The sequence below is a fragment of the Vidua chalybeata genome, chromosome 2, assembly GCF_026979565.1.
Source record: "Vidua chalybeata isolate OUT-0048 chromosome 2, bVidCha1 merged haplotype, whole genome shotgun sequence".
NCBI lineage: Eukaryota > Metazoa > Chordata > Aves > Passeriformes > Viduidae > Vidua > Vidua chalybeata.
The window spans coordinates 115,372,627-115,396,240 of record NC_071531.1 but is presented as its reverse complement, the minus strand read 5'-3'; the positions used below and the strand labels follow the sequence as shown (position 1 = coordinate 115,396,240).

The 23,614-nt window shown below is 47.6% G+C and overlaps 1 protein-coding gene across 2 annotated transcripts in view; it reads left to right on the top strand.

Moving 5' to 3' along the window:
• The window catches only part of FAM168A (family with sequence similarity 168 member A), a 129,138-nt gene that overhangs the window by 98,588 nt on the left and 6,936 nt on the right, over positions 1 to 23,614 (top strand). The window contains exons 4-6 of one of the 2 annotated variants that reach the window (XM_053934811.1): positions 14,735 to 14,815; positions 19,656 to 19,781; positions 21,989 to 22,131. In XM_053934811.1, coding sequence (XP_053790786.1) covers positions 14,735 to 14,815; positions 19,656 to 19,781; positions 21,989 to 22,131 — 350 coding nt within the window. The remainder of the gene's footprint in view (positions 1 to 14,734; positions 14,816 to 19,655; positions 19,782 to 21,988; positions 22,132 to 23,614) is intronic. The other variant, XM_053934812.1, reaches the window with a different exon arrangement.

The following is a 23,614-nucleotide window of genomic DNA, read 5'->3' as shown; positions in this document are numbered from 1 at the left end:
CCTAATCCTAGGAACAACACAGGAAGAAGATTACATTCTGTAGATGTCAGAAAAGCAATTAAAACTTGCACAGAGGAATTGAAGGGGGAAGGAATCTCACCTCTTTATTTTGTGAGCCGAGCAGGGAAAGACCCTGACCTCCAACTGTTTGTTTCTTATTGGCTCCTTTTCTTTTGAAGTGCCTGCTAGAATCATCTTTAATATTGCAAGATTAAAATACTGGGCTTTCAGTAGACTGAGAGGGTTCTAGTGATGAGAAGAGACATTTAAGGAGGGTGAGGATTGGCTGTGAAGAGCCTGGAATTTGCAGTTGGAGAGGTGAGTGACTATTAATAGCTCTGTCTGCAGAGATGGATATTCCTTGATCCTCAGGGACTGGAGTGCAGGGAGAGCCTGCTGGAATAGTCCCAGGCTGGAATAAAGGGGGTCAGGAGAGAGGGGCAGGTGAGGCAAAGGCTCTGCTGCACAAGTGTGGAACTGCAGGAATTTGGGAGGTGTGGGGGTGGTCTGAGAAGCAAAACCTGTCACAGCTGACAGGAGGATCACGGGGAAGAGCGGGGAGAAACGTGGTGGGGCTGGCTTTTGGGGTTTCACCTGTCACATGTCACCAGTTTGGGTTTAGCCAGGGTGTCCTGGGGTGAATCAGGGGGTGTTTACCTTGGCTCTTTGGGATGGGGTCCTACCAGAGACAGGTGTAGGTGTAGGGGAGGAGAGAAAGACACAACAGGATGGGATGGGATGGGATGGGATGGGGTGGAATGGAATGGAATGGAATGGAATGGAATGGAATGGAATGGAATGGAATGGAATGGAATGGAATGGAATGGAATGGAAGTCAATGGAAGCCCTGTGGAGAGGGCAGAGGAGCACATAAGTAGATGCTGCTGAGGTGTGGACTCTGTGTGTGTGGGATGGATTTCCCAGGACCGTGCTGTTGCTCTTACCTTTGAGGAGAGGGGATTTTCCCAGAGCTGTTCTCCTAAACATTTTTTATTCTCCAGTTTTTCAGGTTCCTGCAGGGTGAACAGTGAAGCTGCAGATATCAATTTTTTCTGACTGGACATTTGAACTGAACCCATTTTGCAGCTGGACTGATTGTTGTAGATCCCTTCCAACTGAACAATTCCATTCTAATCTCTTCTATTCCTCCCATTCCATTCTTTCCTTTTAGTGAGCACATCTCTGGAATGTGTGACATCATACCCACAATAATTCTCTTCCTGAAATACTTCTGCTGTTAAATAGGCCCATTCTGGAAATTCCTTTCCTCCACTTGGCTGATAGCCCTGGACCAGTCCAAGGCACCATGGTCAGATTTTGGATCCCAAAGGGCCTGTGTTTATTGCAATAAATTTCTCCAGCAACTTGCCATGTGACTGATGATAGTTCTCAACACTGAACTTTTCCTCCTGCTTTCCCCATGCACTGCAACTCACAACAATATGATCATGGAATGACTTTAATTAGATGGGATATTGGGAAAGAATTCCTCCCTGTGAGGGTGGGCAGGCCCTGGCACAGGGTGCCCAGAGCAGCTGGGCTGCCCCTGGATCCCTGGAAGTGTCCAAGGTCAGGTTGGAGGAGATTTGGAGCAACCTGGGATAGTGGAAGGTGTCCCTGCCCTTGGCTGGTGGTTGGAATGAGATATTTTTAAGGTCCCTTCCAACTCAAACCAGTCTGGAATTTTATACAAAATATTCTGCTATAAAACTTTCCTTCCTATTTTATGGCATTAAAAGCATTTTTAGTTGTGACTTACAGCCTGTGAGAGCCCTTTATAAAGCTGTTTTAAATGAAAACTCTTGAGGTGTTTGTGTGTTAGTTTATTTTCAATAGGGAGAAAAACCTGCTTACAAAAAGAGATGATTGTCTTCATGCATTTTTAGACCTTATTCAGCCAGAGCTGTGACAGTGACAAACTGGCCTCAGGTCATTTCTTCTCCTTGACATTTGCAAGTCTGATACATTTTTCCAAGCTGTGGCTGCCCCATCTCTGGGAGTGTCCAGGCTGGATGGGGCTTGGAGCAGCCTGGGATAGTGGAAGGTGTCCCTGCCCACTCAGGGGTTGGAACTGGATGAGCTTTAAGATCCCTTCCAACCCCAAACCATCTGTGATTCTGTGGTATTTTGAACTAATACACATTTCCTGAAATGCTTCCAATGTAAATTTAGAGAATTCCAGATTTCTAATTAATTTGTTTTACTGGAAATTAAAAGCTAAACCTGAGTCTTTCAATTTTTGTCATATTTCCCAATTTCTTTGCTGTTGGTCCTGTAATTTTTGGAAAGGGTTGGGGCAGAAAGCCCAGTTCTTGATGGTGTCAGCTGGATTTTGCATCTCAGGTCTCATTTTAATTTATTTAAGGGCAGCAGCTTAGATTTGAGCCACGGGTGACCTGGGGAAGCAGGGGGTGAGTGCCACACGTTAGAATTCCACCTGGGAAACGAAGCTGGTGTTCAGTCGTGGTTTCCCTCAATTTATTGCTGTGAGGAGATCCTACAGGACACTCACTGGGCATTGATCTTGTCCTGGAAATCTGCAGAAGTTCAGTGACATTGAACAGGAGCACTGCCTGACCCTCTGCCTGCTGGGTATTTGCCCCAAAGGAGTCATTTTGTGCCAGCAAGGACACCTGAGGTGTCACTGAAGTGACATCAAACTGCGTTTGACCCGCTTGATGTTTGCCAGGTGACCTGGAACTGGCACTTGCTTGTGTTTAAAAGAAGCAGCAAAATCTTCAGGAGTGTTTCCTCAGGCTGCTCCATTGCCAATCAGTCTGTTAAAACCAGATTCCTGGAGGAAACTGCTCATTTCTGTAGGCCATGGAAAAACTTCCTCAGAGCCTCCTTTGCCATCACAGGCAGGGACAATTTCCAGTATCCCAGGCTGCTCCAAGCCCTGTCCAGCCTGGCCTTGGGCACTTCCAGGGATCCAGGGGCAGCCACAGCTGCTCTGGGCAACCAGTGCAATGTGTGAATCCATGAAGAGCTCAGAGATGAGGAATTGTCTGTGTTTTATAGGGCTCAGGATTTAGAACAATTTAAATGCATTCTTTACATAGAGCTTTTAAAATAACCCTATCCAGTAAAATAGATGCTGCTTCTGCTTGCCCTGCTTGGAAGTGGACCAGGACTTTGTGGATGACAGGAGGTCACCACCATGCTGAGATGGAGTGCGAGGCACAAATCCAGGCAGAGGAGGATTTCAGGGGATCTAAAGGGAAAGCAGCACCACTGCCTACAGAACTGGTGAGGGACTGTGTGCTGCCAGTCATGTCGTGCCAGGATAAATAGAAACTTGGTCTAATTTTACCTATTTTAGTTATTTTTGAATGTAGACACAACCTCGGCCGATCCTTTATTTCTCAACTGTTCCTGTTAACATTTTTAGGCAGAAGGCAAAACCTGCCAGGAGTTTTGGCTCTGTAGAGTAAACAGAGAAGCTGTGGCTGCCCCTGGATCCCTGGCAGTGCCCAAGGCCAGGCTGGATGGGGCTTGGAGCAAGCTGGGACAGTGGAAGTGTCCCTGCCCATGGCAGGGGGGAACTGCATGAGCTTTAATGTCCCCTTCCACCATTCAGTCATTCTCTCCACAATCCATACTTATGTGTATGTATTGCTATTTTTCAGCTTCAAGTGCCCCAAATGATATTTTATGAAGTATATTTGATGCCATGAATTAATGGCAGGTTTTGGTAACAATTTTTAAGTCCATCTGAGAGATTCCCCTGGATGCCTCTTCCCTCTCCTTATCTTTGCTCCTCACTTAAATCATCCCTCAGGTTCTGCTGGTAGAACTGAAACCTGCTGATATTCTGAGTCCCAAACCATAATTAGTCATCTCCCCTTTTTTAAGCTGATTTTTTTCAACCCAGCAGCCCCCAGTACAGGAGGGGGCTGATGTGAACCCTCTGATTTTATTTTGCTCGCCATCGTGCCTTTCACTCCTGAGCTTTTCTCTTTTCCCCTCTCCCTTTTCCATCCCAGTCCATTACTCTAATTTGCTATTCCTGGAGGGAACTGCTGATCCTTTTTGCTGGTTCCCAGCCACGCTGGATGTGTTATTTTTAAGGCAGCCTCACTACCTGCAGTGCAATGACTCATTTTGGATTTGCCAGGTCCCCACGTTCCTGCCGAGAAATCGGCTCCTGGATTGAATTCCTGAGAGGATTGTTAGGATCACAGCAGAGAATCCCCAAATCCTTGGAGGATGCTAAAGTCACAGCTATTCCCTAAACACAACCCAACACTGCCCTTCTAAAATGAGGGGGCAGAGAGTGCCCCCAGGACCTTGAATTCCCCCTGTCCCTGGAGGTGTCCAAGGCCAGGTTGGATGGAGCTTTGAGCAACCTCATTTTTTAAATCCCTCTGGGGATGGGGACTCCACCACTTCCCTGGGCAGCCTGGACAATCCTTTCCATGAAATAATTTTCCATCCTCCTCCCTCGCTTTCCATCTGCCATCCATCCTGAAAGTCACAGTCCCAGTTATCCATGTGAAATAATTGCCCCTCACAAATCTTGGGATTTTTTTTTTTTAACAAGACTGCCTGCTTTGCTGTGTTAAAAAACAAGTAAAAGTGGAGCTGCCACAAATTCATCACTTTTTACCTGCTTGAGTAACCAGGAGGATGCACCTCAACCATAAAATGTAATTTACTTAATTAGTGATTGCTTTGCTGAGTTGGACCAGTGTAGAAATCCTTGTTTTAAAGCAAGCAAATGAGAACTGTGCTAAAACATCCCAGGCTGCCACCCCTCAGCTATGGGGTTTATTATGTTTGGAGTTTCTTCTGGGCTTTTTGTAAGGAATAAAATATTTACAGGATAGAGGGAAGAGATTTATATTTCCTTTCTTGTATTTCTTTTTTTTTCTTCCCAAGCTTTCTGAAGAGATGCTTTACCAGAACACCAGGTGCAAAAACATAACTCTAATTCAAGTATTCCCAGAAATTGGTTGGGTTTGTGGGGTTTTTTTTTGGTTTTTTTTTTTTTTTTTTTTTTTTTTTTTAGAAGAGGGATTATAGGCCATGAACATGGTTTATAACACTTCTTTAGGGGTTGAAAAGTCCAGTTTATGAACCAGAAGTAGTAAATGCTGCACGGCCCCATGGTTCCAGTGCTGTTCTTCCTCCCTGGATTTTGGTGAGTTGGGCAGGAGCTGGTGGGGTTCTCAAGGGTCAGGTGGAACAGTCAGGGAATCTCATCCCAGCTCTTGGCTGGAAAATCAGTAACAAAAACCCTGAGATAAGGTGGGATCACTGTATCCCTGCTGCCTTTCTGGCAGAACCTTTGCACTTCCAAGCTGGTGAAATCAGATTTTATTTCCACCAGAGCCCTTTTTTAAACAGCACTGTGGAGTTTTGCCAGTTCAAATATTAGGGATTCTCAGCTTCCCCCAAGCATAATTTGAATCCCATCTCCTGGCTCAAATACATGTGAGAGACCCATTAAGCCTTTTAACACCCAAAACCTGCTTTTGTTAATATTCTCCGTGTGCTCCATCTGCTGCTGTGTTTGTCCATAGCCAATGGATTTGAGAGCAATTCACTTCTCTGGTCTGAGGCCAAAATGTCCAAAATACCATATGGACATTTGAAAGTTAATGAGCATTAAAAAAATTCAATATCTAAGGCTGTTGTGATCCCTAAACCTGAGTCTTCCTTGAGTTTAGCCTCTTCTTGTAACCCTAAATATTTTATCATTTTGGATTTTTAGCTTTGCAAATGAAAATCACGACGTTTGTGCTTTGAAACTGGCCCTTTGGGGCAGTAATTTAATTTGTAACATTGTTTTGACTGTTCTGGAGCTGCCTATTCCTAAAACAAGCTGAAAAAGGAAATTTGGTGTCCCCAGAGATGTTGTTTACGGGTGTGAATCAAGGATGAAATCAGGAGGATGCTGCCAGTGCCAGAGGACAAAGTGGAATGTAAAAAGCAGACATGGGAGCCAGGACTATGTTTGTGCTACAGAGAGACATAATTAGTCAATTAATTGATGGATTACTGATTAATTGATTAATTACCAGGCAGTTTCTGTTGTTGATCATGCTCAGGGCAGTGCTGGGCACCTTGGCTGGAATACCACACACCTGGAATACCATTTTTTAAGGCAGTTCCAAACCTGGCAAATTCAACTCAAGCATTTGGGATAAGAAAAGCTAAAAGCCAGGAGCTTTTTGCCATCACCTCTTTCAATCCAAACCGTTCCAGGATCCTATTTTGTACCCAGTTGTTGCAAACACCAACTTGGCAGAAAAAAAGAAATCACAACAGACAGAAAACAGGGGCAAATTCCCAGTTCCAGGATCTAGGAGGGCATCAGGAATGTGGAGCAGTTGCCTTTCCTTTCCCTAGCTGGAAGCACAGAGGTTTTGCATGGACCACACTCCGTGACAGAGCAAAAAACTGGGGTTTGAACTGATTCTCTTTTTAGCTCCTGGCTTGGGAGCAGAGCCGAAAAGGACGGATTGAAAATTAGCCAGATGAACAAGTGCATTTTGGACATCACAAAGGCCTGTTTTCCATTACAGTTATTGTAAATATCTTGCTGTAACCTATAACCTGAGGGCGTGGAGAGCACGGAGTCCTGCCTGCATTTCCATTCCCAGCTGCTCCAGAAAGGGTTTTCTCACCCCTCTGCAGCTGCCATAAAAACTCTGCCAGAGCAGACCAGGAGCGTCCAGGTGAGGCTCTCCTTGCCCTCCACACATTCAGGGGAATGGCAAATTCATGACTGAAAAGCAAGTGAAGGCAATCCTGGCAGTATCCAGGACCAGGCTGGACAGGGCTTGGAGCAACCTGGGACAGTGGAAGGAGTCCCTGCCCATGGCAGGGGGTGGCACTTGGTGGGCTTTAAGATCCCTCCCAACTTAAACCATCCTGGGGTTCTAATACTACATGGTCTGTTTCAAGCTGAGCACTCTTCTGCCATCTTAATTTATGTTAAATCTTTCCAGCTGAATATTTCCCTGGGGAGCATTATTGGATAAGGTTGAGCCACAGTTGAGTATTTAAGAAAAACTGCAAAGGAGCTTCTTTATCTCAGGCTTCCACTTCCTGTGGAGCAACAAACCCTTTTATTTTATCAGTAGGGGCTGTTCATACCCCACTTAGGATTTTTCAAATACAGAATGAAGCACTTCATTGCAAGGAGAATCAATACTGCACAACTTCAACCCTTTTCCAGAACTTCTTTCCCACAGAGCCTTGTCTGAACACAGGAGAGGATATGACACATGTCTGTGGCCCAGAAGTGATACTGATTGACAGTCTGACAAGTTCTGTCACTCTGGTTTATTTATAGTGTGTGCACTAAGCAATCAACAATCTCTCTAATATTTTTGGACAGTTGCTCCTAGTTTTCAGGATGAGTTTTGCTCATCCAAATGCATCCCGTACCCAGACAGCTGCAGTAAGGCCTGGGAGGTTTGTTTTGGATGTAGGTGGGAAGTAAAACTGAGGTGGAATTGAAGTAAGAATGGAACAATCTCTTTTGTCCTACAGCTTGCAACTGTATTGAGCCTTAAAAAACAGGTCTGAAAGCAAGTGTAGTGTGAGGAAGAGAAAATCAGGGCAATGTGTGTCCAAAACAGTGCTTCTGTCACTTCCTTAAGATCTTTTTAGGCTTGTAAATTCTCCTAATTCCTGGCATGGTGAAGGAAACGGCTTCCAGCTGACGTGTGGCATGGTGCAACCAACAAAGCCCCACGGAAGAGCTCAAAGCTCTGTGCAAAATCATCTCTTGCCCAGCCAAACTGCCAGCAGGAAGCAGCCAGGGTTCTGCAGCTCCTCAGGGCAGGGAGGCATTCCCTGGCCTGTGACCTCCAGCTGGGGAAAGCTCCTGCAGGCAGGAGTGACCTGTGGAATGGGGACAAACAGGCAGTGCCACGTGTCTCAGCTGTCCTGCCAGGGACTGGAGGTTTTGTCCCCCTCACCCCGTGCCAGAGGCTCCTCTGCCACTCCCAGCCCTGTCAGCAGTGCTTCCTTAGGAGTCTGTGCAATAGAAGGGAAATGGGCACCAAAAGACAAGATTTCCTGCCAGATCCCTGGGGGTTTGGTGGGGGATTTTGGGGCGCTTGGGTTTCTCTGTGGGGTTGTGTGATGCCTGTGGAGCTCCTGTCCTTGGTCTCCAAGGTGTTGTGGTCACCATGTAAAATGTGGGTAAGCCCTAAGGAAAATTCCTGAAGGAGCTGTGCTTTCACACAAATGGAATTTGGTCAAGCTGTGATCCTGGGGAGGGAGAGGAAGGAGACAGAAGGAGGTGCAGACATCTTCTCACCAGAGAGGACCTACACTCCTTCCTCATCCTCTGCTCTGCAAGTTCAGAGCTGCCTCCCCTCCTGGGGAGCCTTCCTCCTCCTCTGGAATGTCTTCACCATCCTGGGAATGTGGAGTGATGGGATACTGGGAAGGAATTCCTGGCTGTGAGGGTGGTGTGCCCTGGTACAGGGTGCCCAGAGAAGCTGTGGCTGCCCCTGGATCCCTGGAAATGTCCAAGGCCAGGCTGAATGGGGCTTGGAGCAGCCTGGGACAGTGCAAGGTTGGTTTTGCATGGCTCTGTGTAACGAGCAGGCAAGAGTTGCTGTTTATATAAAAAGGGAAGGGCCCTTCAGGGGAAAAAAGGAACAAGTGTAAAAGGCCTCCAGGAGCGAGGCTGTCAAATGTGAGAGTGAATCCTTTTTCAAAGCCCTTGCTGTGTCTGGTGCATCCACGTTCATTTGACTGCTCTGCTCCTGGGCTGATGAGGCTTGAAACAGTAATAAGGGGGTGGCATTTTTTTCATGGGAACAAATGTATTTCTTATCCTCAGAGCCTTCAGAAATGCTGGATTCTCAACCATCCATTAAGTTGCTCTTCAGAACAGTCCCACCCTTGCTTTCAGCTTTTCCTCTATTTTTACATGCATTTAGCATGAGTGGGCTGGAATGGTTTCATGGCAAGGAGGTGAGTGAGTGATGGGAGAGCTGTGGTTATGTGGGATGATCAGTGGGAAATGAAACCCGCTCCAGCCCCTGGGCTCCTGCAGCATCCAGGTGCATTTACCTGGCTGCTTGTCCAAGGAGAGGCATGGGGAGAGGTTTGGGTAGAACTTGCCATGGAAATTACTCAAATGGATCTGTGTGATGAGGGAAGAAAGGAAAGGTTATCCCGTCCTTCCTGCCCTGAGCTGGCAGAGCAGGGTTCACCCAGAGATGCTTTAAACAGTTCCCACTGAGCAGGGAAGGTCTGGCACTGCCCTGTGTAAGAAGCTGCTCAGAGGTCACCTCCCTAAACCCCACATGCCGAGGAATATTCCCTGGGGACAGCTCCCCAAAAGGCAGGAGGAGACGCACAGCCTAAGCCCGGAGCCCTGCAGATGTGCGAGGAGCTGGGAAGATCCTTCTGGAACGAGATTGGCTCATGCCACGGGAGAGCAAGCTTTGATGACACCCCTGCTGCGAGCCCTTTGGGAAATGCTGGAGCTCTTCCAGCAGGAAGGAGGAGGAGGAGTTCCCAGATGTCCTCCTCAGCTCCTGTCCCTGTGTCCCCTCTCCAGCACATGGCCAGGCACGTTCTCTCCGGTGCCACCGCTCCCAGCAATCAACGTTCAAGAGCCTTTCCTGCAAGTCTGGCTGGTGGAGGCTTCGGTGGAGCAGTGCCAGGGAGCCTACATGGTGTCTGCTCTCTCAATTCTCACTTCTGAGGGTAATTCCTCAAGTACCAAATCTTCATTCATTTCCCAACATGTGATTTTCTGCAGGAAGAAATTCCCAGTCGCTCGAAAGGGAATGGATTTACAGCTGTGTGTAGTCGAAGGCATGAAGTTTCTCACGTTTTTGTCCTGAGAAGGTGCTTGTAAATCCTGTTTCTGAAGAGTTTCTGAGGGCTGGGCAATAAAGAATGAGAAATGCTGGGTGGGCTTAAAATAGAACACGAAAGTGTTTTGCAGGGGAAAATGCTTGGGCTCCATCTGGCTGACCCGAGGAGGTGATCATAAACCAGAAGTGTTCCTGGGGCTGCTGCAGCTTCAAAGCTGTCACTCAGCAGAAACAAAGGGGTGGACAGTGGCTAACGGGGTTTAGAGGGAGGATTGGTAAAACAGAAGCACAGAAGCAGGTTGGAAAAGCTCTCCAAGACCACTCAGTCCAGCCATTTCCCCAGAACTGCCAAATCCACCGCTGACCCACGTCCCCAAGCACCACATCCACATGGCTTCAGGCATGGGGACTCACCTGTGCAGCAAATTTGCCTCATATTTATCTCATATTATCTCAAATTTATCTCAAATTTACCCACCTCAGAGCAATGAATGCCACAAGAGGGACAGTTTTGTGTGGCTGCCTGGCTTCTCCTTCCAGGGAATGGTGGTGGTTAATTGAGCTCTCAGTTGCAGCAAGTGTAGAGCTGGAGTCCTTGGCAGCTCAAGGAGCTGAAGTGTGGTTTTACAGTGCTTTGTCCTGCCCTTAGATAAGGGACTTTATCATCTGTCCCTGTAAAAATCCTTGTGGCACGGCCACTTGGAGGAGTCTGCGCTGCTTGAGACTCGCGAAGGAAGAGAAGGGAGGAGAATATTTTGTCTTGTAAATTAATGTCAGCAATTAAGGACCCGATCAGATAATGGTCAATGAAACTACTCTTGAAGAAGTGAAATGGCACATTCTGGAATTCAGTGTTGTAAGTGACAATTCCCAGTGGGTGGGAGGCTGAGACATGGACCAAAGCATGGGCTCTGTAGCCAAGGAGAAGCAAATTCCCTTTCAAGAATTTCAAGAGAACCTTCAGAGCCTTAGCACTTGTGTATTGTCATGGTTCAGGTGTTATTTAGATGGTTTTGATACAGAAACATTTAAAAATACATGAAAAATTAAAGATGGCTTTTAAATACCTACTTGATGCAGCCCCGTGTGCTTTTTGCTTTGCACAGTTGTTGTGTGGTGATTTTTAAAGCAGCTCAGCCAGTGCTTCCCAGAGCTGGAGTGCTGTGTGTTTTCCCTGGGGAGGAGATTAAATGAACACTGCCTTTCTTACTCCTATTGATTGTGGAGATGATATTCAATTAAAATAAGCCACAAAACAACTTTGGATTTCTTCTACGAGGAATCTAATAAATTTTGTTCGATATTTTTCATCTCATTTTCTTTCCTTCTGCACCACTGCAAGGCCTCAAGCCCAGCAGAGACAGAGTCTCCTGTCATGTGCAGATCCACAGAAAGTAAAGGATATTTTCTTTCCTCTTCCTGACATTTGCATGTCAAGTGGGCTTGAGCCTCTTGCTGTTACATTTCATTCAAGGTGATGAGGCAGGACAGACATGGCAGGAGGGGAGAAGTGGCAGCAGCAGGAACAGGAATTTACAAACATTTATATATATATATATATTTATATTTATAAAAATTATAGGATTATGGAGTAGTTTTGAGTCAGAAGAGATCTTTTAAAGGTCATCCAGTGTCCATGGGCAGGGACACCTTCCACTATCCCAGGTTGCTCCAAGCCCCATCCAACCTGGCCTTGGACATTTCCAGATCCAGGGGCAGCCACAGCTTCTCTGGGCACTCTGTGCCAATGTTTTATCACCTTCATTGCAAGAAATATCTTCCTCATATCTAATATAAATCAACCCTCCTTCAGTCTGAAACCTTTCCCTTTGTCCAAACACAACAGGCCCTGCTAAATAAAAAATGCCTCATGTATTTTTAAACCTGCTGGATTTTGAGTGCTGGGAATTTCCAGGCATGTTTCTTCTGGCACAAATTGCCCCAGATTCTGCTACGTTCTTATTTTTCACTATGTCCAAAAAAAGGAGCAAACCACACTAATTTCCCTGTACCTTTCCCATCTCTGCTTTGCCTCAAAATAGAAAGGACAAGTTTTCTTGCTGGAGGTCAGCACTTATCAAAGTTTATGAGATCAGAGTGGAGGATAGTGCAGAGCAGGGCTTCTTTTTGCATCCAAAGCTATTAAAGCTTCCTTGATAGGAATCATATTTATCTGAGCCGAAATGAATCCAGCCATAACTCACCTTCAGAACAACAAAAAATACCACGGCAAGGAAGAGTCCTGCCAAGCAGAAACTAAACCCCCCCCCCAAAAAAAAAGCAGAAAGACCAACTGAGTCCCCAGCCCTGGAGGGTTTTAAAATAGGTGTGGATGTGGCACTTGGGGACATGGGTTAGTGGTGGCCTTGGCAGTGCTGGGGTGTGCTTGGACCTGATGCTCCTGGAGGTCTTTTCCAAGTGAAACAACTCTGTGATTCTATAAATACACAGTTGCCTCCATCTGCCTAAAATAAATCCTTCAATACTCAGCTGGATGGAAAATCTTACCCATAGCCACACTTTTCTTGTGGCTTGACTTATTTCAGGCTCTTTTTTTAAGGTATAACCCCAACGTTGCAAATTTTGGTCTGAGTAAAGGAGGTTTTTTTTCCTGATTTTGACAGTGGGTGAGTGCTGGTGGCATCTCAGAGGGCAGATGTGAAACATTTGTGACAACACAGGACTGTGTTTGTCATGGCTGGTGACTGAAGACTGGCAATTAAGGATTATTACTAAAGACTGCAGCAGTTTGTGGATTCAGGGCTTATTTGGGGGGATTTTCCAGCAGCAAAGGTCAGAAGAACCTCTTGGAGCCCCAAGAGCCTGTCATCTACATCCCTTGCAAATGAGCAGGGGACTTCACAACACCAGGGCACACACAGCCACCATCATCTGTGCCCCTGGCAGGGAATTGGGATGATCTTTGAGGTCCCTTCCAACTCCAACCTTCACGTGCCAAGAAGGTAAAACCCCGTGGAGGAACACAGGTGGGAGAATTTTAGGGGAAATACACTTCAAGAAGTGAGCTGGAGTTGGTTTAGCACCCCTGGCCAGATTGTCAGGAGGAGACAGGAAGAGTGTGGAGCAATAAATGTCCTGGAAAAGACACGCTTGTCTTCTAATGAACTGGACAGAAGGGATATTTCTGATTTAAGAGCCTCATCATTAATGCTCTGCTTGCAATCACTGGATCTGCAAATACCTTTCTAAGGAGCTTCTTGATTGCTGAAAGGCTTTAGATATTCCTGGGTAAGATGAAAACAGAGTTCTGTGTAGCCTAAAGAAAAAAAAAAATCTGTTAAACTGCTGCTTATCCAACATTAACTACAGCAATTTTTAATTAACCTGATTTAGAAGCCAAATATATCACTGATGAAAATGAGAGGGTAGAACATCCAGTCATTTATTCCAGTACAGTGGCCATGATTGTTGAATTAGATTTATTCAAATGAACCTCAACATTTTGCCACAGAAGTCAGTGGTGCCAGGGTTTGAGAGCAGTGGGATTTGGGGTGTGTGTGGGGGGGTGTGTGCTGTGGCTCTTTTGGTGCTCAGAAGAGGGAAGTCCGGACCCACGCTGGCTTTTATTTAATAAAATAAAATATGAAGAAAGATGGGTGTAAATCCACTGCTAATTACCTCCTCCCAGCCTTTGCTGGCAGGCAGCAGCCTGTATCAGCGGGGCTTGGCATGGAAACACTCTCCAAGGGCCTTTCCATTGGCTCTGCTCTGGGATGATGGCCAAGGGGACACGCAGATAAACCGGGTGGTGACGCACAGCACAGCCAAATCGTCCACCAGCACAGCAGGGTTAACGTGTCCCGTTCACTCTGCCAGGGGAATTTACTCAGCAGCACCTAAGGAGGATGGAGCTTTTTGGGTGTTACTCTTTTCTCTAGGGAAAACCTGCAAGAAACTGAAGGAAATCAAAAGCAAAATGGTGAGCGGTGACAGGACCCCCAGGGAAGGGCTGGAGCTGTGCCAGGGGATGTTTAGGCTGGATTTTAGGGAAAGGTTCTTCCCCCAGAGGTGCTGGGCACTGCCCAGGCTCCCCTGGGAACAGGCACAGCCCCAGAGCTCCAGGAGTGTTTGGACACCTTTCCTAGGGGTGCACAGGGTGGGATTTGGGGTGTCTGTGCAGGGCCAGGGCTTGGGCTGGATGTTCTTTGAGGTCCCTTCCAGCTCAGGACGTGGTGTGATCCTGTGGAAAAGGAGCAGACCGAGGTGCAGAGGCTGTGTCTGTGCTCTCCACAGAGGATAGGAATTTCCAGTGCAGTAGGAGTTGGATGCAGGACACGTGCACTGTGTGGGTGCACACAGGCTCTGGGGTGTGCCACGATTTCCAGCCCCCTGCTCCCATCACACAATTGCCCTGAACTCCCTGTGACCCCTCTCAGTGAGGCTGATGCAAGCTGAAGATGCTCCAAAGTGCCCATTAAACCCTGTGTGGCTCCAAAGGGTCCTTCCAGGTGACCTGGCAGGTAATCAGGTCCCTCCTGGGAACAGCACTTGTGCAGCCATGGGTGAATCCAAGGCTGGCATGTTTTCCTGCAGCATCCCTGTCTTCCCTTCAGCGAGAAACTCTGCTTAATGGAAGTGCTGAGCTCTCCAAAGTGCTGCCACGCAGCCCAGGGAAACCTTTCCAATATCACTGCGCTGGTGGGGTTTTGTACCTGAATTCCATGTTCAGAGTATGGATTTTCCCAGCAGTTTTCTCCAAAGCACAGTGAGCACACCTGCATTTCTTGCTTCCTACAGGAATAAAGATGAAGTGTTGATGATGTCACATGTGGAGCACATTCATGGTCCATCCAGAGAATCCACCTGTGTTTTTCCTCGGTGGCCTGTGTGCTCACACAGGTTGTTTATTGCTCTTCAGGGCTGCCATCCCTGCTGAGTTGATAAAATCCTAATTCCTTCTTTTCCTCTCCTTCCAGGTTATCCAACAGGCTATCCCACTGCTGCCCCAGCCTACAATCCCAACATGTATCCAACCAGCAGCCCCGGCTACGCCCCAGGTAAAAATCCTGAGAAAGGCCTGAAAACATTCCTTGCTCATCCATTTCCCAGCACACACTGGAGATGAAAAATTGTATCTCACCCTTCAGTTCGACTTTTGGTTGCTTGAGATGTTTATTCTGAGTGGTTTTGCCTCAGGAGAGCTGCAGGATTTTACCACTCCCAAATGAAGCTGCCTTTTTGAGCTCAGTGTGCAGCAGGAAGAGCTGCCCTGCACAAGGAGCACAAAGCTGGACTTTGTGCCAGTCTTGCTAAACCCTCTCTTCCCCTTAATTGCCAAGTTTTCAGTCTCCCAGTTGTCATAAAATCAGTGGATCCCCAGGCTCAGGCGCTTTCCAAGGCTGATGAAACAGGAATGAGGGGTTTGTTGCCAAAATCTTTTGGTTTTGTCTTCTCCTCATCACAGTTTACACATATTCCATAAAACTGTTTATTGTGGATGATTCTGGAAGGGATCTGTTGCGTTTTGTTTGGGTTTATGTGCTTTTAATAAGGTCTTTAGCTGCATTTCTTCCCATTAAAGCCTTACCATGGAACATGAAACAATTTTTGTTCCCCTGGATTTGTGCTGGCCACCCTCCCTTCCCCTGAAGGATAAAACACTGGAAGAATTAAATCCATAGAATAAGAAAAAGCCCATAAATTTATTAGTAGCTTGTCCTGCCAGAGGCTGGCAATGTCCTCCCTGCTCAGCCAGGAATGTAAATACTGCAGCATTCTGGTATTTTGGCCTGGATATTATAAAATGTCACTTGTCCCCACTTGTGCAGGCAGCAGCTCCTCCACTGAGTGGGCACATGGCCAAGGGAACACCCAAGTGAGAGGAAACCCCAAATCACTGATGGATAGGGATTTTTGGAGGGGTCTGAATTGTTTCTTGTACATCTTAGACACCATTTAATCATTTCCATCTTGGAAATCTCCTGATGTCCAGGGAGCTGACAGGTGGTTTTGCATAGAGAACAAAAACCTTCCAGTGGGTAACACAGCCAAGCACTAAACTAGAGAGGAAATTCGGAAATAAATTAATAAATAAATTACGAAATTCAGTAATAAATCAAAATTCAGAAAATAAATAGGAATTAAAATGCTGAAACTTTTCATAGAGTTTCCCATAAACCTCGAGGCCAAGTTGGAGAGACCTGGTTTAGATAAAGGTGTCCCTGCCCAAAGCACAGGGTTGGAACTGGATTGTCCTTAAGGCCCCTTCCAACCCAAACCATTCTGTGGTTCTGTTCTAAACAATTTTTACAGCTCTTGAAATCAATACCATTTAATATCACAGCAGGATATTAAACCATTTTAACCACTCTGGGAAGCAGGAGCAGGCTCTGCTGCTCAGGACCTCCCAGCACCACGCTCAGTGGTCCCTTCTCAATGGAAAGCAGACTTCCAGGGGGAAAAAAAAATAAGAGATTTTGAGAGCTAACTGGTGGAAAAGAAGTGCCATAAAATCTCCCAGCAGTGGGGACATGTGACAGAGTGACAGCAGAACTGTGTTAAATGGAATTGGGCTGAGCTAATTCTGTGGTTCAGTGGCTGAGCTAAAACCTTCATCAGTACAGGGAGTGTTTCTTCAAATTGAAGGAGCTGCTGTCACACAGGAGGCTGGAAAAAGCCTGGAGAGGAATGTGCTCCTGGTGTCCTTCAGACACACTGGGAATCAGCTTGGGGGTTAAACTCTTGCACTTCTGAAACAGCAGACTAATTCTAATTATGTTTCTAAGGGATTTTAGGCATTGAGTGTAAAAAAGAAAGAGCTGCTGCATGTTCCCAGCAGAATTACTGCTCCTGAGCATCCCATCCATGGACAAGGTCCTGCTCCAAAGCTCCCAGGCTGGGCAGGAGGTGGTTCCTGCTGGCAGAAATCCCTCCAGCTCCCTAAAACCACTCACAAACCAAGGGTTCATCTGATTCTCCAGATGGAGATTAACCAGGGAAAGGTGCCCCTCAATACTGCTTGGAACAGAGGTTGGAAAGGGTGGGAAGAGCTTGTGGTTTCTGAATTCTTGGGAGGTAACTGCAGGCAAGGTCTCTTGAACAGAACCATTCTGTCCCAGCTCGTTCACCCTCTCTGCTCCACCCTGAAGATGCTCCTGCTCCCTCTCAGATGTCTCTTGCCTCAAACCTCATGAATTTTGCTGGATTCCATGCAAAGTCTCGGCGGGAGATCAACCCCTGAGCAAAGATAATTCCAGTTTTCAAATCCCACCTGCTTTTGTCCCTGATGTTCTCCAAACACTCCCTGATGCTTCACTGGAAGTCAGCCATGCCTCATGCTCCTCTCTTGACCTCGTGGCTCCCAAAATCCTGGGATCCACATGGGAAATTAAATGATGTAGTGACCTGGGCTTTGCAACAGCATCAGAAGGAAACAAAGAGAGGAACTTGGAGAAGTCTGGAGTCCCCTTGGTTCAGTCCTCCAGTGAGGAAAGGGAAGTGGTGACTGGAGCCAGTCTTGATTTCTCCCTCCCCCAGTGCCAGGTTTCTAGTGGATATTTGCTGGTGTTTGAGCCCAAAAGATGTTAAGGTACTCCCCTGATCATTCCAAAGGAGCCTTATAAGCAAGGGCATGAGTTGGACTGTTGATCCCTCCCAACTCAGGATGTTCTGTGATTCTATCAATTCCTTACCATTCCACTTCGAGTTCCTGCTTTGTGTGATTTTCCTGCTGCATTTTCCACAGTTTTTAGAGGGAGAGACACAAGGCAAAACACCAGCATTGCAAACTCAGGCTTGCAATAAGCCTATTTTTTTAGGACACTGTTCTTAAAAAAATCCCTTTTAAGTATGCAGAAACGAGCATCTAAAATCACTCTGCTGCAGAGACACAATTAAAAAAAAAATAAAATTATGTATGTGTTCATTAAGCCTGGTGCATGTTCCCTCGCAGGCATTCTGTCTTGCTCGTGGTTGTTTTGTTTTAACTTCCTTCATTAAAGCCTCCCTTTTTTATTTTCCTGAAAGTAGGACACACACTTTGCTCGTGGAGGCTGGCTGAGGCTGGAGCTGTGTTTATTAATAATGCAGGGCAGAAGTAATGGCTTTGCAGTAGTGCCCTTACAGAGCAGGACTAAAATCAGCCTCAGAAATTAGGGATCAGTGCGGAACAGGACGGAGGCTCTGATCCCCCATTCCTGCTTCTGGATCCTGCCTGGAGGAAAGGCTGCTTTGCAGAAGGGAGTTGGAGCCTCAGCAGTGCTCTGAGCCATCCTCTAGAGGTGCCCACTGACTCTTTGGGGACACCAGTGGGTCCCCTAAGGGGTATCTTGGGGTCTGGAGAGGTGAATATCCTGTAGTGCCTCACAAGGATAAATGCTCCCATCCTTTTGAGGCACTCAGGCACAGGACTGCCTGGGGAACTAAGCTTATTGCAAACTTTGTTCAGGGCTGGAGGCTGTATCCATCACAAATGAGGCTGTTGGAGGGAAGCAAGATATCCTACAATGTTTGAAAGGGTTCATAGTTTTGTCTTTTCCACTTAAAATATGTCCCGAACATTCCCACATCATCTAAAGGTCCTGTGAGGAAAACAGAGCAGTCCCAGTGCTGCAGAGACCCACAGCTCACATTGCTTGCTCAGTTCCCACTGGTTGATTTGTCAGGGATTAAACTGATAATTAATAAAACCACTTTATTTTATTTATATGTGGGTGAGAGGATAAACCAGATCCAGAAGACACTGGTTGGAGGTAGCCCTTAAGTGATATTAGATAGTCATGGCTGGATTGTGATCCCTGTGAATTATTGCAAAGGACCAGGAGGTGTTTCTGTTCCTGGAAGCCTCCTTGATCCACCTTTTGTGTAGTTTTAAGTGATGGATTCTCCGAGGATCCATGATTTAATAAAGAACATGCAGAACTATGGCAATCTCCCAGCCATCTCCAGCCCAAATTGCCTTGATTTTGTGGCAGGTTTAATGTGGAGAGGGAAAACCACAGAGGAAGGATTCGTGTAACATTGGAATGAATTGTCTCACCAGTCTCAGAGATTAAAAAATCCAGAGGCAAAAATGAATCTGATTGTGAAGAAAAGCATAAGTGAGGGAGTGTTTCTGTGGCAGCACTGGGAGTTGCTCTCCAGTGTGATGTTCCTGAGTGCAGCCTAGCATGGAAAATAAAGCAAGGCAGCCTGGAAATCCTTAATAACTCCCAGACCTTTGGGAGAGGGCAGAGACTTGGAGCAGAAAATGATCAGTGACTGAGCGGAGGAGAAATTGGGCTTGAATCTCTGAGTTCCCACAAACCTCCTGGTTTTCTGTTGGAGGAGGAGGAGGAAGGAGCAGGGTTCCACATCTCCGGCCGTGGAGCAGCGTCCGGGTGGATCTCACGCCCATGAGTATCTCCCACGGCTGCTGATGGCCAGCAAAGCAGCTCTGCTGGGTGTCCTCCGTGCTCCCCATTCCTGTGTGAGTCTCAGGAGGGCCTGGTGGGCCAGCAGAGCTGCAGCAGTGCCTCCCTGCACTCCCTAGGAGGTGGATTTCCATCCACTGGGATATGTTTTGCTGCTGTGGTCCCTGTGCCAATTCCTCCTCAGCCTCCCCAGTCCGGAGGATTGATCCCTGTCATTCCCAACTTCCAGCCCTGTGACACTCCAGATAACCCTCAGAGAGGGTTAATTCAGAGTCTGAGCAGGTGTGGAGGGTGTGAAGCATCCTTGCTCAGCCTTGGGGCTCCAGGAAGATTTCCAAGCCCTGACCAAGGCGTGAAGTCCCTTCCGTGGACCTCAGGCGTAGGAACCTGGGGGGAAGAGATTAACCAGGTGGTTCCAGTGTGACATAAGTGTGGGAAGTTGTCTCTCATTGCTCTGTGTGACACCTCTTCTCTGTCTCCACTGAAGCCACACTTCTGATGAAGCAGGCCTGGCCCCAGACCTCCTCGTCCTGTGCCACCGAGGGCACCTTCCACCTCCCGGTGGACACGGGCACCGAGAACAGAACCTACCAGGCTTCTTCTGCAGCTTTCAGTAATTAAACCTTTCCTTCTGGGGTGTTACTGGGTTGGGTTGTGCCCGTTTGCCTCCCCTGCTGGGGGTTGATTTGCGGGCAGGGTTATTTGGGAATCACAGAATCAAAGACTGGCTTGGGCTGGGAGGGAATTAAACACCATCTTGTTCCAACCCCTGTGGGCTCCTTGCACTAGACCAGGTTGCTGCAAGCCCCATCCAGCCTGGCTTTGATGGATTAAAACCCTGAAGGATCATGAAAAGGAGAGCACTGACCCTCCTGCTGCTCCTGCAGAGGAGGAATTCCAGTGGAGAAGGTGAAGCCTCTCTCTTAGCTGTGTGTTGGATCCCTGGGAGCAACCTGGGGTTGCTCACAAGTGTTTATCTCCAAAGGGACATTATTCCCCATTCCATTAAAGTGAAAGAATTCCAAAATGAAGCCTGATTTTCAAGGAACACTGTTGAAACTCCCACCTTGTAACCTGGGCTGGCTGAGCAGGAGCAGGGGGAGGAGATGCAGTTTAGGGATCGCAGTCAAACAGGCTTTTCCAGTGCAGCCTTGTCATCTCAGCCCTGAAGAGGATAAGTGGTGCCTCCAGGAGGGCTGATAAGCTCCTTGATAAACCCTGGGATGCTTTCCCTGGTATGTGGGGTGTCCTCTGGCCCCTGCTTAATCTGGAGCATGAGTGGTGTGGGGTCAGAGTGTTCCTCACTTTACAGCTACTCCAGACTCCTTTTTCCTACTAAATTAAATCAATTACACAGCAAGGTGAGAGGAGGAAATGCAATTTTCTTTATGAAAAGAGTTATTAGAAATAAATACTTAAAAAAACCTTTGGGAGACTTTCTCTTGGGAAAAGGATGTCCCTACCATTCCTTGGGGTAGGGGCTGTACACCGGGCACGGTCCAGCCCTCAGAGCATCTCTGTGGCCTCCTCTGGACTCTCTCCAGCAGCTCCACATCCTTCTGCTGTGTCCCCGGGGCTGGAGGCTGCTCTGCAGGTGGGGTCTCACCTGAGGGAGACAGAGGGGCAGAATTGTGGACATCCTGTCAGTTCCTAGCCCAGCTGAGGAATCCTGCTTGTGGCGAACCCTGGGAACAAGCGGCGACGGCAACACAAAGTTCCCCACTGAGCTCTGTTTCCCCCCCCAAGAAGCCTTTTGTAGAAAAACATTTCTGTGCAATCCAGGGCACTTGTGAGCTGCAGGATCAATAAGGCTGAGATTTCTTGAGTGACATGAGGGGTTTAATCAGCAATTTTAATAGAAGCTGGAGCTTAAAGGCTCGCTGCTGCTGAACCACAAAGCGGCAGCAGCTCGGGCCACGCCAGCCTAATCCTAATAAGGTGTTAGCCATAATTAGGTTGTAAAATTATCTGCCAGACAGAGATGAGCCTCCATCATCTCGTGTCATTAAACCTTGTTTTCACATTGTTTTACCTGCAGGTTGTTCTGTTTTTTCCCCAGTTTATAAACACAGCAGATTACATCTGCCTGGGTTATTATGTTTTAATACCTTTTTAATATAGGAGATAAACTGTCTGTGATTCATCAATCAGGAACCACTGCAAGTCTTGGTATTCAAAGTGGTGAAACCACACAGGCTTGAGCAGGTCCACACCTCTAGACACCCTCAGAAATGAAGTGTGACACTGAGAACTGGCAGCCTCTGAGGTATTTGCTTGAAAAAACGAGTTCAGAATAGAGAAAAAATCCATTAGATGTAAAACCAGGAGGTTGGTTGGTCTGTGGCTGACGCTGGGCTCCTGGAGGAGTCCTGATGGAGGAGGCTGCACTTCTGCTCTGATCAATATTTCAAACCTTTCCCACTTCTCATTCGAAGATGGTTGCTCTCCTGCTAATGTGAGTGAGGAAAAGAGTCACAGCTATTCCCCTTGTTAATTAACACCTATTTTTCCAACCTGCAGTAATCAGGAGGGGGTGAGATGCTGCTTGGGAGTTCCTAAAAGCTCCGTGTGTTCCTCGCCCTGTTTCAGTGCCTGGAGGATATTAGCCTTGAAATCTTGGCTTTCTCTAATTGCTGAATTAGTGGAGTAAATAAGTTTAAACACATCGGAGTGTTTTGGCTGGGCTGAGCCTCTCCTTCTCCTCTCCATCCCACGCAGTCTTCGGGGCCCGTTTGCTCAGGGGATGGTTTCTCCCAGCCCTCCTGCCCGCCATGAGCAGCCATTCCAGCCCCTGACAGGGACCCCTCTTGTGTCTGGCAGGGTACACTGCGGGGACTCCCTACAAGGTGCCACCGACCCAGAGTAACAACGCCCCTCCTCCCTACTCGCCGTCTCCGAACCCGTACCAGACCGCGATGTACCCCATCAGAAGTGCCTACCCACAGCAGAACCTGTACACCCAGGTAGGTGCCACCTCCTGTCCCCCCCAGCCCACCTGAGCTCCCTGCAGGGCCAAGCAGCTCCATCTCGATGGCACGGAGGGTGCTGCTGTCACCTCCATGTCCCTGCCCACTGAAAATCCTGAGCTGCTCAGAGCAACGTGGCCCTGCAGCTTCCCTGGCTTTTCTTCTCCTCTTTTATGTTGAATAACCAGCCTTTCCAGCAGCTGCCAGTCTCATGGAGGGGTTTCCCTGTGCCTTGCTGATCCACTGTCAGCAGGAACTGCATCAGGCACTGGAGTCCATCCCTCCCACCCCTGCACACTGGTTCTTCTCCAATCCCAGCCACAGAATCTGCCATTTGTCCTGTGAACATTTCCTGAAAGAAAGAAAGAAGTGGTGGAATAGTTGCCCTGCACCTCCTTTTCCCCTTAATCCAGACCTTCAGAGGTTCTCTCATGGGGCTTTCACTAATGCACAGTAAAGACTCCCTTTTGCTGATTCAAGTCCTTGCTTTCTTTCCTCCTGTGCCTGGTTTGCAGGTCCTGACAGTGCTGCTGCCTGTCCTGGGCACAGTGGTTCTTTCCCTCGTGCATCTCCTCCTTTCAGGCCCTGCACTATTTTGCATGTGAAGCTTTTTCTGTTGGCTCCTTTTGTTCCCGTGCATCCTTCTCCCCTTGTTTCAAAACCCTGCAAGCCTTGGCAGCCTGGATTTTGGAGCCCTGTTGGAAACCCAGGAGGATGACACAATACCTGGACCCAAGCACCTTGGGATCACCCAAGAACCATGGCTTGTCCTTTCCTTCCATCTCTTGTTCCTTTTCTACACCAGCAGCCGTTTGTGTCCAGGCCCTGTTTCATCCCACCAAAGGGAGGCAGCAGGGTTTGTCCTGGATGGATTGTGACTGTTGATGTGACTGTTGATTCCCTCCTCGTGCATTCCACATATCCCCAGGTTCAGGGGTCCTCAGGTTTTAGCTTTCATGTTTTTCAGATTCTGTTCTGCCTAGGTGTGTAATTCTGAGCTTCATTTAACATGATTGGTAAGCTCTCTTCACAGAGCAGGGAGACAAAACAATTCCTTCTCTAGCTGGGGACCAAGGACAAATGATCCAAATCTCAGGCCCAGGAGCATAAACAATGGCAAAATGAAGAGAGAAAACAAGAAGGATGGGACTGGAAGCTGTAACTGGACAATTAACTCCAATATGCAAGTGGAGCAGAACTGATAAAAGCGAGAGACCCCGTGACCGGTCGTGCATTTTGTGACCATTTCGGTTCATCTTGTGCTGCCCAAGGTGGATCCATTGAGGCCTTTTAATAAATCCCTGCTGTATTCTCTAGCTCTGTCCAGCCTCTGCTCTAGCTCAGCCTTCCCAAGGCATCACAGGCACGGGAGCTCGTGCACGGGAAGCACCAGCCACCAGCCCTTCGGCAGCGCTCGACTTGCGGAATCGGGGAATCCTTAGGTCGGAAAACCACCCGGAGTGACGGTGGGATTTTATTA